At 35.5% G+C, this 17,893-nt stretch overlaps 2 protein-coding genes and 1 non-coding gene across 3 annotated transcripts in view; 1 reads left to right on the forward strand and 2 right to left on the reverse strand.

Annotated features, from left to right (window-relative positions):
* Window positions 1-14,613, reverse strand: part of LOC140145011 (gamma-aminobutyric acid type B receptor subunit 1-like) — a 39,769-nt gene extending 25,156 nt beyond the window's left edge. Inside the window, exons 1-7 of the mRNA XM_072166803.1 lie at window positions 14,185-14,613; window positions 9,639-9,776; window positions 8,663-8,833; window positions 5,612-5,713; window positions 5,367-5,432; window positions 4,087-4,287; window positions 2,286-2,537 (exon numbers count right to left, since the gene is read on the reverse strand). Coding sequence (XP_072022904.1) covers window positions 2,286-2,537; window positions 4,087-4,287; window positions 5,367-5,432; window positions 5,612-5,713; window positions 8,663-8,833; window positions 9,639-9,776; window positions 14,185-14,613 — 1,359 coding nt within the window. The remainder of the gene's footprint in view (window positions 1-2,285; window positions 2,538-4,086; window positions 4,288-5,366; window positions 5,433-5,611; window positions 5,714-8,662; window positions 8,834-9,638; window positions 9,777-14,184) is intronic.
* Window positions 14,614-15,144: 531 nt separating this feature from the next.
* Trnat-cgu (transfer RNA threonine (anticodon CGU)) lies at window positions 15,145-15,218 on the reverse strand. The gene has a single exon. It is a non-coding gene; the product is annotated as a tRNA-Thr (tRNA).
* A 1,620-nt stretch (window positions 15,219-16,838) lies between these two features.
* Window positions 16,839-17,468, forward strand: LOC140145012 (uncharacterized). The gene has a single exon (XM_072166804.1). It carries the CDS (start codon window positions 16,839-16,841, stop codon window positions 17,466-17,468), a length of 630 nt encoding a protein of 209 aa, XP_072022905.1.
* The last annotated feature ends 425 nt before the right edge of the window (window positions 17,469-17,893 follow it).

A 17,893-nucleotide genomic window follows, 5' to 3' on the forward strand; every position in this document is an offset into this window, starting at 1 on the left:
TTTCAAATTCCAAAGTTCAATATAAAACCCCATTTCTATTCAATTTTGCCTCATTTTAGGCAGTTACTTGGGTCCACCAAAAGGGTTCGCGACCTTTTCACAAATCGAGTGGGACGGTCCATTCTCAACTTAGAGCATAGACCCTATCGAAAAATCTGTCCACCAGTGCAATCTGTCCTGCCATTTCAATTGTTATACCGTTGCGGTTATTGGATAGGGTCTATAGGTGATATGATGGTCCACCGGTTTTTGTTGCACGAAATTAGGTGAAGCTCAGTGAGGTGTGCGCGATTAGGTTTTATGCATAACATTATTCCGAGAATTGCTTGACATTTTCAAATACAGTGACTTTGCAAGAATTGTTTTCTGTAACCTAAGTCATTGTTTTAAATATTATTTTCTTGTACAAAAGTTCTTTTGTTTCCAAATCTTCTTCTCATAGTTTGTATTCAACAAACAAAACGTAATCAAAACGTAAACAAATTGAAAATAAATGTGTAGTTTTATAATAGGCCTAGGCTCACACCTTCTTAGATCCATCCACACAATAAATAAATAAATAAATAAATAAATAAATAAACAAACAAACAAACAAACAAACAAACAAACAAACAAACAAATAAATAAATAAATAAATAAATAAATAGCAAGGAATGTATTAATATAAGCTGGGCCTATTCTGAATATAGTTCATCTTCATATTTTTATGGTAATGTTCCAACAGCGGGGTTTCAACACGAAAATAGGCCTATTGCTGGACAAGATACATTCCGATGCGGATGGTCGAATAAATACTATCTCAGCGCATCTAATTATTATGACAATCGTCCCCATTGCACAAAATGGATTGGTTCAAAAAAGTTTATAGTACCCGACATTCTACGGTTTGTTATCAAAATATCGCGGGAAAAGACCAAAATTGAAAAGAAATGGGGTTTTAAATTGAACTTTGGAATTTGAAAAGTATAAATCACGTTGGGTCTAAGGCTGTGCTAACACTTTTCTTTGATGACTAATTGAACAGACAGTAGAACGCTATAACATGTTGGAGGCCCAGAACTATTAGTTTCCAATCATGTAGACTAAATCTTGTCTAAAATGGCTCTGAAAAGAGCTGTTCTTTGTAATTTTCATTCATACAAGTATTAGACTTCTCCGTAGTCCAATTGCCCATTTTGCATACTCTGGCTATTACATTTAAGCATAAAACTCTGATTTATATTGATTTGTGTGCAACTGATAGATTTTCACATCTGTATCTGATCTTTTCAGTCACCGCACTCCCTCTGTTTGTTAGCTTCCAAGTGGATTTTCGGGGTTCGCTATCATTAAACTGGCAGATTCCAAAATCAGAATTGTTCAGTATTAATGTGAGCCATTATAATTATGCAAGATAATGTTGCATTCAATTACTTTTATTGTCACTAATCATCTGATATTTTAAACTCTTTATGACCATTTTACTATTGAATACTTTAATTTTAATAAACATCAGTATAATTTTGAGTTCAACGAAATGGGTTCATCATGACTAATAACAGAGGATGATTTAAGGAAGCCCCATCATGCACTGTAAATGTGTTATCACTAGAGTTTCAACTGCCACTTTACTTTTCAAATCCCATTGAACTCTGTGCAAAAGATGTTGTTTTAGAATTGCCCGTGTGTCGTCATTATTTGGTCGATTTCAGATCTAAAGTGATGTATGCATGAATGATAATTTACACCTTCTGTAGATAACATAAAATGTGAAATCGACCAACTATTTGAAGGTGTATTTATTGTAATATATATCTGTCCAAATTCAAATTTAACCATGCACGTGTGTATGCAGTGGGCGGGCAGTGGTGTCATGTTTACGCACACAGCTGTGCTAACCGCAAGACTTGCTGGGAAGTGCTTAAATCATCCTCTGGACTAATAATAACATATTTTTAATAAAATTCGACTATGGCATAGTCTATACAAGTATTACTGTGTATTTCAAAGAAGATTGCTACAAAGCAAACCCTTAGTTTGTATCATAAACACCACTTGGTATGAAACCATTTTTATTCATGTTCTTAATTACATGTATGTAGTTGCAAGTTTGTGTTGACCTTTATCCTTCAAAATAAACCGTTGGATTTGTTGTACTTTGTCAAAATATAAAGATCTGCGCACAGTTAGCAGGAAAATGTTTCGTCAGCAGCTTGTCTCACTGGAAGTTGAATTATATTAATATATTCGATATTCTTACATGTCATCGATCGTGTAAATCAAGAAAATATAGCAATTCAACTTACGGATACGCCTTCAAATTGAACATCTGCAAGAATTTTAAAAAACAAATCCCTCATTTCTGGATCATTATATGTGAAATCCTCTAGCCGTTTAGTAGCATTTCTTTCTTCAAGAACGAGAGCTGCTTCATGTAACATCAAAGCAATTATCCACGCGCCATCGTAACCGGTGGCACCGTAGGGGTTGAAGTCATATTTGAGATTTTCTGGTTGAGTTAGCCTCAATTTTAAACGACTAATATATTCTGTTGATGTCTGTAACATGAAAAAATATCAAAATAATAAAATCAAAATTGATGGAAAGCATTTTTGACTAATGAGGTTTGATTTCAACGTAAGCTGATCAATGTTATAACATACCAATATTGCATGTACCGTCATAACCAGTTGCACAATATTCATACTAGGTATTTTCTAGTTGTGAAAAACTAGATTTTAAAGGATTTATATAATAGTCTGCCGGAATCCCCAAAGTAATAAAATGCATATTTCAGTTTTTATTTTGGTATGTAAATATAATCTATGTAGTAAACACAGTGCAGTAATTTACGAACACAATCACCTCTCTCTCTCCTCCCCTTCTCTATTTTTCAACACAAATACTACGTATACTATGTCGCACACCCCTACACAAATGTGTACACATAACACACTCTTAAGGGGGTACTACACCCCTGGTCAATTTTGTACCTATTTTTGCATATTTCTCAAACATTATAGCGCATTGGTGACAGGTAAGATATGTATATTATATAGGAGCAAGGATTACAACTACTACACTGAAAATTCAGCAACTCAAGGCAAGTAGTTATTGATTTATTGATCAAATATTGGTTTTCCCTCATTTTTGACTGTAACTCCACAACTGTTGTCTGTGTTGAAATAAAATTTCTAGTGCAGTAGGTGTAGTCTCTTATTTGTTACCAATACGCTGTAATTTTTGAGAAAAATGCAAAAATTGGGCAGGGGTGTAGTACCCCCTTAAGGTACACCTTATTTAAAACACCCATCAAAAACATTGCGGGTGTTTTTTTCTCACGATACCGTATGCTAACTGAGACTTTGAGCTCGTTGAGAACCAGGATCAGGAAAACACACGTTAATTATCTAAAATTGAAGTTTGTTTCTTTCCTTTTCTTTCAAGGAAAATCAATTAAACTGTTACTCAGTGTAAAGACATAGTATTATGTAGCTCAACACTAGCTGTATCTTTTCATTTGTTTTGCTCAAGGATAACAAACACCCAGCGTTTTTATCAGGTGGTGTACGACGTGCATTCTCTAAATTCAGTAAATTTCCATCGTCAACCGTGTAATTGAATGGGATTATTTTGAAATTTTAAAACGCTTGAAATATCACAAACAAATAGGCCTATGTTGATAAATAATATAAATACAAGCTAAAACCGTTGGGGTTCGATAATGAACCCCACAAAACTAACCGAGTATATTGGAAAATGCCATACGACCGGGTGGTTTCACAAGTTGCGGGCTCGATCATGTCATCCGCCGCCTGGTTTTTATGGCGTTTTAATTGGGGTTTGAAGTATATATATACAGATGGGTCTGTTCTATAAATACTTAAATGCTTGTTCTAATTCACAGTATGGAAAGCTAAATACTAGATTATTAGGTAATTACTTTCTGATACAAATAAAACGCGATTTCCGTAGCGCCCGGTTTTCTCTAATTGAAAATACCATAAATTCCCTTGCTGTGGTAAACTAAATAATGGAACACACGTGCACTCGTTAATAGTATTTATTATTAACAGAATACTCAAACATTGCCAAATGGCATCTTACTATATTTGCAACTTTACTTATAGCTGGATCATTCAGTAACGTCCCCGTAGTGCCGATATATCCATCAACTGCTTGTTCCATCTCTTTTGCTGTGCAGTCAATGATATCTTCAGCGTGTTTGGATTTCTCCCAGAATTTATGTTCGTACCAACCTAACATCATCCATACATAACCTTTTCCAGTTATGCCTTCTTTGTAAGCCTGGTAATTAAGGTTAGGAGAAATAAGAGCAAAGACGTCAAAAACAAAACCCTAATTCTCAACATATAAAGCCAAATTGCATTTTATTGTACTTTATTTTGGTACACATTGCTTGCTTTCATCATTATGCTTGAAACTATGCACATATGCACAAAGATCTATTCTGTTAATTTCGCCCTAATTCTCGCTACATTATATGTGTGTGTGAGCAAATGAATAGTGTACAATTAGTACGCAAATTCAATGAAAGACCCAGATTTCGGGACCCAATTAATTTATAAAACTGCAAACAAATGCAATGAAAGACCCAGATTTCGGAACCCAATTAACTTATAAAACTGCAAACAAATTTTTTCGTACGCATACAACCGTATATGAGTCACTGGAAACTAAGAATAATAATAGTGTTGCGCATTTACTTCTATCACACTCTAAATCCAAGATGGCGGCCAAAACGATTGCAATTTTCAGATGCTTCAACATTTTGATCATAACTCTCAACAACAATACGTGATTATGACGTAATAAGTGTCATTGGAAAGAAAGCAAATAGTCCTTTATGTTGATACCAAGATTAATGGTGTTTTGGAAAGTGAACAGTGAGATTTTGACCCACGGGGTTTGTTTGTATTTTTGATCAAAAAAAGAGTTTACAAAAGTAAAACTTTATATTTTATTACATTTTTGAAAAATGTTTGAGAATTTTTATTTCCACTTTGATCTTTTACGTCCACGTCCATGTCTATGAAAATTATAATTATAAACTATTCACCAAGACAAATTGGCACACATTTTAGACGCCATCTTGGATTTAGAGGTGGCAGAAGTAAATGTGCAACAGTATTATATACCAAGCAATTATAGTGCCATAAACTAACGATTTAACGAGGTGGTCTTAGTTTGTACGCTGGGTGCAATGGGAGTGTACAATTTTTAGGTTTGGACCTTCGCTTGTAAACCCCCTCCCCTTTCCCCAACAATCAATGTTCGAAGAAGACGTGGTAAAGAAGAGAACATTGCTCATTACAACATTTTACGGGGGTATAATTCTAAGATTGTGGGTAGCTTCTCAGCTTTACCTCACAAAACACCTTCCGTGCCGTGTCCTCGAACATATTGCCAATGATGATCTTCGCGTCCTTTCTCTAAAGAATAAGATATTTGTAAACAAAATGACGGTTAAAATCTCGACAGTATTGATCTGTTCCGATTTTTACAGATATTGTGATTTCTATTTTTGTTGTTGTTGTCTATTATTGCGTAGATGGTTTGTATTTTATGAAGATTTAAAATGTGCAGTTATGGGGACGGACCTTTGGCTTACCTTTATGTTTTCGATTTGGTTTCGGGGATTGGTGAAGAAACTTTCTGATGTCACCAAGGTGATATTTGCTTCTTTCAATAAGTCATGCATATGGTCCATACTCTAAAATAACCGGTAGTTTTATTAAACTCCATATTGCACAATATTCATTAATCATAATGTAAACCTTGTAAAATTTAAATGACAATATAAAAATGTAACTAAAAATAAAAGGTAAACTGCATAGAGTAGATGAATGTAAAATGGTAGATTGAACAGAAGAGATGCAATTGTATCATCACACATTTTACCTTACATCAACAGGTGATAAAGCTGATTAAAATATTGGACAACAAACATTCTATTTGATTACACTGAGTATAGCCCCAATTTAAAAAAATGATTAAAAAAGCGGATAAAAATATTGGACAACAACCAACCTATTTTATTACACTAAGGACAGCCCTATTTTTTTTTTAAAGTGGACATACAATGTGCATGAACAACAACATTTCATTGACAGTGTCTGGTAGTTTGAGGAAAACAGTTGCGTGAATATCTGCATTTAAAAGTATTAGAAACGCCAACAAGACTAGATCCATATTATAATCAGAAAATGTCGCAGACGTCATTCTTTGGCATTTGGAGTTGTGTATTTTACAAGACAAAATTTAAACAAAAATACAAACGTCAGCAGAAAATTCTAATAAGACCTTTATCAAATTAGAAGTATAGTGCTGCATATTAACGTATCACTTGAGTTCAAGGTAAAACAAGCAACAGATCGGCATATACTCTCCCAGTGTGTCAATTATCAGGACAAATGCGTCAGCCAACGTTAGCCATCACATAATAAGGTCAAAGTTTATACAGGGATTAAAATTCAAAATTGTCACACTTTGTTAAAACCAATTCCAAAATATTTCTGCAGTCATAAGAATTATGAAAATATATATGGCTTATCGATCGTTCCGAAATTATAATGAAAAATGGTTGAAGGTCAACATTTGGGCTCCACATGGGTCAAAACAGAACATTTCCTTCGATTTTGATGAACATTGTCTCAAAATTTTCAACATGTTATAACAATATCAATAAAGAATAGTTTGTAAAACCTGAGATGCACAGGTAACATAGTATAGTAAAACGGAAAAATACACAATCAGTTCTATTGGTTGGTTGTGACCTATTTTGCTGTGTTTCCTAGGTAACCAAATGTCCTATTCTTTTGCGACCATTTTCATCAAAATAGGAAGAGATTTCCTGCTTTTATCCATGTTGTTACGAGTCGTACTTGACTCAAGGCCAAAATCACCTTTTACCCGAACTCACACGAATGCACGACACAAATACACTGTTTGTTTAAGCTAACAAAATCTAAGTCTTTAATTGAAAGCAAGTTTTGTTTGGTACACTATAATGACAACAAATGCACATATACACTAATCAAATATAATCACTCTTTATCTATTTTGTACTTAGCCAGCATTCTTCTTCTTGGCGATCATAAAGTTCTTGTAATGTTCTGGACGACTGATGTAATATATCCCTATTCACTTGTCCTGCGAAAATCAGCGAAGTCCTTTGTGCACTTGCATTGTAAAATCCTTGCATATAAAATCCTTATACAAAAATGGTGTTCTCCAAACACGTTTATAACTCCTTGCGCAATTCTCCTATACTAAACTCCTTGCGCCGTTCTCCTATGCTAAACTCCTTGCGCAGTTCTCCAAATTTAACTCCTTGCGCTGCTTTCTCCAAACTTGGTGCTATTTCCACCTTTCATACAATATCTTCAGGAAGCAGGACTGCGATGCAGTTGTCCCCACTTATTTTGACAGTTGCGTTGAATCAAAATACCAGACTTCAGCAAGTCGACAGAAGAATATATTTTCCTTTCTTGGAAGAAGTACGTTCTTTGACGTATTCTAGATCTTCTCCGACAACACCGGCAAATAGTAGTACTTTGACTACATAAAATATTTCTGGTTTGCAATTTCCTTTCTTTGAAGGAATTGGACTGTAAGCATAGCCCAGATCAACACTATCAACTGTGACAATAATTGTGTTTACATTTTCTTATATCCCAAGCATTGGAAAAACCCCATTCTATTATGGGCCATTTACTACCTTCACATTATGTTCAATCTGGGGAATTCCAAAGTCTTAATTATAACATTAACCTTTCTCATTACATCACTTCCTTAGGGAATTCCATTACATCACTTTCATTTTACAACCTCAGGGGTTTCCAAATATTCCAAATTAGATATGATTCAACTTGTTTTGCTCAATTTGAGAGGGGAATTCTCCCAAAATGTCATCACTCATGTAACTTTGTAAACAAAGATAAATCATCAAATTAAATTACTGAGGGCACATCACAATGTGTATCCCAAATGTTGACCTTCGACCTTAATGCTCATAACTCTGGAATGATAAGCCGCAGATAGGTCAAATTATACATTGTCTGATTCGTTATGACTTGAGGAATATTGTGTTATGAGTTTAAACAAAATGTGAGCAAATTTGAGCAAAATATCAAAATCAGAAATGTACATTTCTGGAAGTCTTAAGAGAGAATCAAATAACAACTCTGGCCATTTATGAGATTTATGAGATTTTGGCCCAATAGTATAGTAAATTTACAATAGAGAGTAAAAGCACAACCATGATTGACCAGCAACGATCTTTACATTGTCTACTGATACATACCACATATTTTGCATGGGATTGGAATGGGATGCACTATGCAAAGATGGGATGGATTTCCTTCGCACGCCTTAGTGCAATCTTAATTAATACAAGCCACAGTAATAATGTCGTAACAAAAAGACATCGAATGCCTATCCTTTCATAAGTCAATACAGTCTGAACCATGCATGTGGTTAGAGAATGTTGACCATGCATGTGGACCATGTATAATAATGCTCAGAAAAGATTTGCTGGGTAATTTCATAAATTAACAGGAGCTAATTATAGCAACAGGGGCTAATTATTGCTACGAATTAAGGTGTATTATAACCATAATTTATTCGAAAATGAACATTAAAAAAATCGATGAGAATTTACCAATTTAAAGTGCTCCCTGTTCTCGTGAATGGTTGCTACTCGATGCCATCCATATTCTCTCAGTAATCGAATGCGCAGGTAGTTATAGACGGTAGCTGGTGACACGGAACGGTACAAGTAAGGGTAGAACTTCCGATTCGACAAAGCTGGGGACTCAGCGCCATAGGCAACCTGAATATAAAAATAATGGCACCGAACAAAGAAAAGGATTAACAATTGAACAATATTCGTATATTTTAGAGTAAACATCTCATGATGTAAGCAGATGTGTTGAACACAGGGCATAAACTAGGGGTTCAACTTGGCAATATTTCTTTCAGGTCAAATCATACACGACACCTTGTCAAAATTACGTCGCATACCCCTCATTATCCACTGGCTGGGATCGCTAAAAGGGGTGATCACCGACTTAAGGTCCGTTCATACGGTTCATTGCTTTGCGTTGCCGCACTGTATAGTGCTTCAAATACTGCATATATCGCAATAAAGTTAAATACATTTTATCTTGGAAATGCGATGAGTTGCGATATATCGGAAACGCACCGAACCGCAAAGCAATTGCGGCGTAGTATGAACGGACCTTTACTCATCAGAGACCTTGGACACCATTGTTATTGTATGTATAATTATGTGCATAATCTTTCTGACAGATTCAGACAAAATGATGATGGTGGTGATGATAACGATGATAATGTTAATGATGTTGATGATGATGATGATGATGATGATGATGATAATGATGATGATGATGATGATGATGATGATGATGATGATGATGATGATGATGATGATGATGATGATGATAAGGAGGAGGAAGTGGAGGAGGAGGAGGATGAGTAGGGGGAGGATGAGCAGCATCAGTAGGAGGAAGAGGGTCACGATGATCATGATTATGATGATGTTTACAAGTTCAAACTGTAGAACCTGTTAGTAGTAATTCTGTTAATATAGTCAGTTTGGACCAACATTATCGTACCGTTATCAAGTTCCAGTAGTGAGCCGTACTCGCAATAGCTTCCGCAGGTGGAGAGCAGCCGCCACCAAGTATCATAATCTTGGTTGGTTCACGAAATAACTGGTCAAACAACGCTCGGGAACCAGATCCTGCTTCACACTGAAACATGGAAGAAATACATAGAACTATTATTATTCAAATCAGTGAACTAGCTTCAATTGTCTTGGCATACTTCTTGTTTCATTATCTGGTTTCCTTTTAATAGAGCCCCCTGACATGCCGGAGGCACTCAACATTGATGTTCGTCACCGAGGACCAGCATTGTAGTATAAAGTATAAATGTATTATAATTCTGTCAAATCTCTTTGTATTTTTGTGTTCGATGTGATTTGCTGAATTATTTTAATCCGTAATAAATTAACGGAAAAAGGCGATGTTTCGCAATTTCCTGTCAAATTTTGCCCTAAAATATGGAACGTCGAAGTTTTCAATGATCATGCGATAGGGGAAGCATGCCACGCTGATCGTGTAAGTTTCTTTACACATTTAACCTACGGTTTTGAAATTTCAACCTTTGCTTTGGTTATTGTCGGCATATCACAGATCCAAATTCATTCACTTGGCAATGGTTTGATGAAATTGTCTAAAGTCACATTTAAACTGTTTCAAAAGTTGTAATAATAAATATATGTTTACTATTAATGCAGCTGGTATATTAAAACGTTTAGACCTTGAAAACATTAAACTTGGGTGGAAATCGGACGTATTTGAACTTCAACAACTTTAGACCTTGAAGGGAAGCATCATTATTCTGCGAAAATGGCGAAAATGCAAAAGCAGTTATTACCAATGGCATTAATTATCTCCAAAATGAAACAAGTTAGGATATAATGACTGGTCGCATGTCATGATGTGAGAGCTAGTACTCAGTACGATAATAACGGATGCAAATCAAATTAACACTCTGCGCATGCGTATGTGGATGACAGATACAACAAGCAAGACAAATCGAAAAACATGTATTTATAATGATAGTGTTAACATTGTATTGGATAACACAAATTTGGAAAGAGGTAAAAATGCAAAATTTCTTGGAGCAACAATAGACGAGAACCTGACATGGAAAATATCATGTTGATAACATTGCAAAAAATATGTCCAAGAGTATAGGAATCATTAACAAAATATACATTTCGTACCTGAGCATATTCTATATTCATTATATTGTACATTGATACTTCCTTATGTTAATTAAGGTATTATAGCATGGGGCAGCACTTGTAAAACATAAGAAAAGCTATTCAAGCTATAATGAATTGTATCAAATAGACATTACCTAGTCATAGTAATTCTGCTCCTCTCTTTAAAAACTATAAAGTATTTAATGTCTACGACATCTATGATCTTGGACTAAGTACTTTTATGTATAAACATCTTACCAATCAACTTTCAGAAGCCTTTCAAAAATGTTGTTATGCAGAGTACTCTGCACATGTATTATACGAGAAATAATGAAGATTATCAGGTTCCTAAAACGAAAACGAATTTCACTCATAAAACCTTCAAAACAGCGTGCCCAATAAACATGATAAAGTGTAATTCACTTGAGAAACATATAAAGACTATAAAGACGATTCAAAACCAAAGTGAAAGATAATATTATTCTTAATTACATTTAGTGATTTATCTATTATCCTTGGACGGCTTAAATTAATTTCATTGTGTATCGTATTATCGTGTATAGTTAATGTAGTATTGAATTTATCATGGTAATTTCTTGCATATCCTTGCACACAAAACATGTGAAGGTCCAATACGTAACAAAAGCCCAATAGGTTAAATACCACTAATTATGTATTACACGGGTTTCAATGGGAAAATGGCTAATTTCGGGTGGAATTTTCTCATATTCAGAACTCTCACAGTTAAATGCCACTAATATCAGGTGAAACTATATGATTTAGACCGGGATTTAGATGCCAAAAACTCAACATAGGTTGACCTGAGACTTTTCTTGTTTTAACGCACTGAACCGTGGCAGTGCGCCCTCTAAGCTGAAAGTTACAATATGATAGGGCGAATATTTACAAAAACCGAAGCCGTGCGTATGAATTTTGGTACTATTACAACAAAAATGTTATACAATGAGAGAAAATGTACCATTTTGAAGCATCAAACCCTAATAAGTACTTTGTTGGCTATATAACTTGATCAATTTCAGCGATTTTAATGCAGTCTTTTCAGATGCCATGCAAACAAATAGCTACTCGTCGTATTTCCATGTATCGCCCAGGCCTATTAGTGGTATGTAACAATTGATACGCATTGGATTCATCCTCTTCTACCTAGAACAAACACTGGCAACAAATAAATCATCATGCCCAATACGTAACAAAACTAAAAATCTAACTAAAATAAATTACATTATCCATAGTCCCTCCCTCTGTCAATTTGATACGTATTGGTTAAATTTCTTCAACCTATACCAAAAACTGGCAAAAAATAAATCATCCTGCCCAATATGTAACTAAACTAACAAATTTATAAATTCCAAAGTAATCAAAACTACATTATTCATTCTCCCTCCCTCTGTAGTGAACAAATTGGATTTGTTACGTATTGGGCTACGGTTGTTTATAAAGCAAAGTATGGTTGTTAGGTGCCTGTGTTTGTTATAGAATTAATCAATATTGACCCAGTAACTCAGTCATTTTGAGTCTTTCTAGAACAAATTATTTTACAGTGTTTTTTTTCTCTGGACTTAGATTTTTTGTTACGTATTTGTTTAAAGCAAATTATGGTTATTATGTGATTACATGATTGTTCTTTACCGAAAAAATATATATATTATTTTACTTTCAATTAATTGTCTTTCCAGCACATAATTTGCTCTAAAAAGACTCAAAATGAGTGACTGGGACAAACACATGCACCTGATAACCATAATTTGCTTTAAAAACACCCAGAGCCCAATGTGAAACAAAAAAATAGAGAGAGAGAGCAGCCCAATACGTAAAAAAAGTTAAAAGCCCAATACGTAACAAAAAAATCAAAGTCCAGAACAAAAAACTCTGACAAATAATTTGTTCGAAAACGACTCAAAATTACTCAAAATTAGTTACCGGGTCAATATAAAGTAATGCTATAACAATCACATGCACCTACTACACATAATTTGCTTATAAAACAATCAAAGCCCAATACGTAACAAAAAAGTTCTCCGTCCAGAGGAAAAACACTGTCAAATAATGTGTTCTAGAAAGACTCAATGAGTAACCGGGTCAGCAATTCTATAACAAACACATGCACCTAATACACATAATTTGCTTTTAAAACAACCAGATCCCAATAGGTAACATAAAACATAAAAATGTCTAGAGCCCAATAGGTAACCAAAAAATGTATATAGCCCAATACGTAACAAAAAAATCAAAGTTCAGAGGAAACACACTGATCAATAATTTGTTCTAAAACGACTCAAAATTACTCAAAATGATTTACTGGGTCAATATAAAGTAATTCTAATTTATAACAAACACATGTACCTACTACTCATGATTTGCTTTAAAACAATCAGAGCCCAATACGCAACACAAAAAAGTCTACGTCCAGAGAAACAACACTGTCAAATAATTTGTTCTAGAAAGACTCAAAAATGACTCAAAATGAGTTACTGGTCAATATAAAGTAATTATATAACAAACACATGCACCTAATAACCATGATTTGCTTTAAAAGCAACCAGCACCCAATTCGTAACAAAAAATGTATACAGCCCAATACGTAATAAGACAATCAAAAATGAGCATTTTTGGCCCAAATTGGACCTCACATATGAATTTATCAAGTCTTTGCCATTATAAATATGTATACTTTTGTATACTTTTGTATATTTTAGACCAATAATTTAGCAGTTATGATGCCCAAAAGTTCCCATAATTCCAGGATTAAGACCACCCTTAAAGACACAAATCCCAAATTTCCAAATGAAGTGAATGTTGATCTGTACTCACGCTGTATGAACCCATACAAATCGATGTGTCACTTTTTAAACAAATGCTTTCCTTTTTCATTGAACATGTTGAAATTAGTAGAACTACAGGAATGAAGTCGCATCGTGCCAAATGAGGTGACCAAAATTATACATCTATTGATAAATTTATTTGATAATTTAAGTTTAGCGTCTTGGAGATTTTGCTTTTGTTAAAGTGTACAAAATTAATACTGTTTGTGTATAGTGCCTTTTGCTCTATCTAAAAAAACTTATATTATCCAATAGCCTGAAATTGATCAAACTAAAGCTCAAAAAGAAGCACTACAAAAGATCCAATCTATGACTCAAAAGAAAACATTATCAACTCAACCTTTGTATCATTATTTTTAGCTTGAAAAGGAATGCTTTAGAAGACCGGCACTAGGAGTTAAAGAATATTGACAAAACTGAATAAATTTCATGCAACTAGAGCTCGAAAAGAAAGCTGAAACATTACAAGAGATTCAATTTAGAACCCAAATAAGAAATGTTACAAAAGACCGACTTTATTTAACTATTGAATTATCAACTTACCTTAGTATCATTCCATATAGCTCGTAATTCATATTGCGGTAATATGTCTGATCTGGCGTTGATATCATCAAATGCCATTTCTATTGCAGGAACACAGCCGCTACCATCCCATCCACCACCAGGCCCCTCATAATATGAGCTGATATACAGCTGAATTTTCTCGCCTGGTTTTTTAGAATTCTCCACGAATATATCCTGACCCGAACATTTGCTACAAAGCGCGGCACAAGTTAAGTTAGTTTCAAAGTCATCGCTGTATCTGAAACCCTCAGTAACTGTTAACATTGATGAAACAGAGCTTGTTACATTCCATGTTTCAAATTCGGGAGACACAGTTGTAAATTTTCTAGTATCACTCTCTGGGGTAACATTTTTAATTTCATCTGCAAACACAGTCTTCAGTGATAGTATCAGCAACAAACAACGCATACTGAAACTCGTTATAAGAAAACATGTGAACATCTTAATAGAGATACGCGTCGTATATTCAATTCAATTATAAACCTAAACAAATGGAAATTGATGTTATGTAGTAGACGAGTGGCGTAGTAATACTGTTGTAGTCATGGTAGCAGTCAAACCAAAGGTGCTCCTCTGAGCATCACATTCAACAGGGAAAGTTGAATTATGAGAAAGGCGAATGGAATTACGTCACCATTCAAGTGTGTGTATCCAGGAGGTACAAGACACGCAACACGTGACGTACGAGGCTGACCAAACTACAAGGCTTGCAGCCCGTTCAAAATAGACGGTTAACAGTTACAAATTGAAAAACAACATACGTACAGTGGGATACTTTATCGCACCTCAACGGTTTAAGAATAACATTTTGCTTTGACACCACATAACACATTTAGAATTCATGGAAAAACAGTGGCATGATCGGCGGGAATTATATAAATAAACTATTTTTTCACAAGGTTCGCCGTCGCAAATAATAAAGGAGACAAGTAGAAAAAGTGATCCCACCTGGGAATCGAACCCAGGACCTCAGGTTTACGAGACCCGTGCCTTAACCACTCGGCTACGGGATCTTCATGATTAGGCTGTTTGAAATTCGAACCCATAAGCGGTCACTTAAACTTATCTCCTCCCGCAAATAGTTTAAGTGACCGGTTAACAGTCAAACGAGGTCAACAGTCAAATGAGGTCAATCAAAAGCCACCACCTGCTTTTCGTGGCTCTTGAGCCACAGTAGCTCTAGTTAGTGTAGCCGATCTCGGCTAGATTTTGTATTTCAGTAGTTTCTTCTTCTTCTTATACCAGCCGAAAATCAAATTGATAAACATGGGGAGGGCTCTGTTTTGGGGTCAATTGGGGTAAAATTCCAAAGTTTGTCCAATTTGAAAGAAAATTAGTATATATGATCACGATATGATTCAAAATATGATGGAGGTCAAATCAAGGTCACCAGAGGTCAACCAAAGTTCAAAAGGGTAAAATTCCAAAATGTGTCCAATTTAAATTTAGATTTAAATATGTAACATTGATATGATTTAAAACAAAATGGAGGTCATTTCAAGGTCATCAGAGGTCATTTCAAGGTCACGGCTAGACTTCGTGGCTGCAACATATTTAGGTTTATCATTGTTTCTTGTTCAACCAGGTTTAGCCTGAATAAGGACCTTTCAAATCTCGTCCGAAAATTAAGTAATTTATAAGAACTGCTATTCCCGAGTATATATTACCAATTTCTTCTATCTATATAATTTTTGTCATATACACGCACCAATGTGTAGGAAACTGAAACAATTTCTTTCGATTCCGCAAATAGATTCATCAGGATTGTCCAAATACAATATAAAATGTTCGTAAACAAATCCAATAAAAGGTGATGTTGACATACCTCAATGACGTTTCGTGCAGTATCACTGCACTTTCTCAAATTGAATGATCTGCTTTGACCTTTCTCGTCTGTTGCTTCTTGGTAGCAGACGTAGGTGGCGCTGTTAGCAGCTGATCATAAATATCTAAATATGCGGAAGGAAGCAAATCCACAGTGGTTTTAGATAAAGATACTTATGAAGAGAAAGTTAACAACATGCTAAATGATGAAAAAACGTATCAAAATTTAATACTGAAATCTGATCCAACATCCAAATACAAGGACAAGCTCCTTGGTATGTTAAAGAAATGGAAAAAGGAGGAAAAGATCACGGTTAGCGAGTATTGGAAATTATATCCCACTGCAGAGAACACGCCTCGTATGTCTTGTACACCCAAAATACATAAACCTGGTACCCCGTTGAGACCCATTGTTGATTATTGTGGCTCTATCATGTGCGAGACATCAAAAAACTTGTTCGTATTTTAGGTCCGTTGGTCGGCCAAACCCAACACCATGTGATCAATTCTAAAGACCTTTCGGAGGGTCTAGCGGAGATTCTTATTGAGGAAGGAGAGGAGTTCATGTCTCATGATGTGGTATCCCTATTTACCAACACCCCGGTCAGCGACTCATTAAAGATTATCAGGAAGCGACTGGAGGACGATTCAATTTTGAAAGAACGGACCAAGCTAACCATACATAACATCATGGAAGTACTTGAATTCGCACTCACCACTACATACTTTTCGTTTAGGGGCCAAATATACCAACAACGTTTTGGCACGGCGATTGGGTCCCGGTCAGCCCTATAGTAGCGAACTTGTACATGGAGTGGCTCGAACAAGAAGCGCTAGCCACCGCCCATCTAGACATAAAACCGAGGCTATGGAAACGCTATGTGGACGATGTGTTGGAAATCGTCAATAAAGGATCCGCAGAACCCCTCACTGAGCATCTTAATCAAATAGACAAAACTGGAAATATCAAGTTCGCCTATGAAACGGAAGAAAATCAGCAAATCCCATTTCTCGATACTCTCATTGTCAAGAAACCAGATGGTTCAATCAAATTGCTCTTTTATAGAAAAAAGACACATACAGATCAATATCTGCATTTCCAATCCCACCATCCTTTACAACATAAACTCAGTGTTATTCGGACTCTCATGGATAGAAAAGACAAAGTGGTCACCGAGGAGAAAGACAGAGAACTAGAGGAAGTTAAAATAAAAGAAGCTCTCGCGCGGTGTGGCTACCCGGAGAGGGCTTTCAAAACAGTTCTGAAACCTAGCAAACCAAAAGTCAATAGTCAATCTCAATCCAAAAGCCGGGGTTTTGTGTGCCTCCCATATAAGCAGGGTCTCTCGGAAAAGACCAGGAGAATTTTTCAAGAAACACGGCTATCAAGCGAATTTCAAACCTCACAAAACGTTGAGAAACCATCTTGTCCACCCTAAGGATAAACGTGACACCAAAACAACTTCCGACTACGTGTATGAAATTCCTTGCTTAGGGTGCCCTAAATCATATATCGGCGAAACATCAAGACTTTTCGGGATACGCATGAAAGAACATAAAACTGAATCTGATTTGGCGTCGGAGAAACCATACACTAGGGTCCAACGTAAAACATCTGTTGAAAGCGCCCCCAAGAAATCCGCTCCCACAGACCACGTCGCCGAAGACAATCATGTGATAGGCTGGGATGAAGCCAAAATAAGAGACATTGAATCCAACAGAAAAAGACGACACATAAAGGAAACAATATGGATAAGAAAGAGGGGGCTGGCTAATACACTCAACATGGATTGTGGCAACTACTTTCTTCCGCATATTTATGATCAGCTGCTAACAGCGCCACCTACGTCTGCTACCAAGAAGC

The sequence above is a fragment of the Amphiura filiformis genome, unplaced genomic scaffold (assembly GCF_039555335.1).
Source record: "Amphiura filiformis unplaced genomic scaffold, Afil_fr2py scaffold_113, whole genome shotgun sequence".
Lineage (NCBI taxonomy): Eukaryota > Metazoa > Echinodermata > Ophiuroidea > Amphilepidida > Amphiuridae > Amphiura > Amphiura filiformis.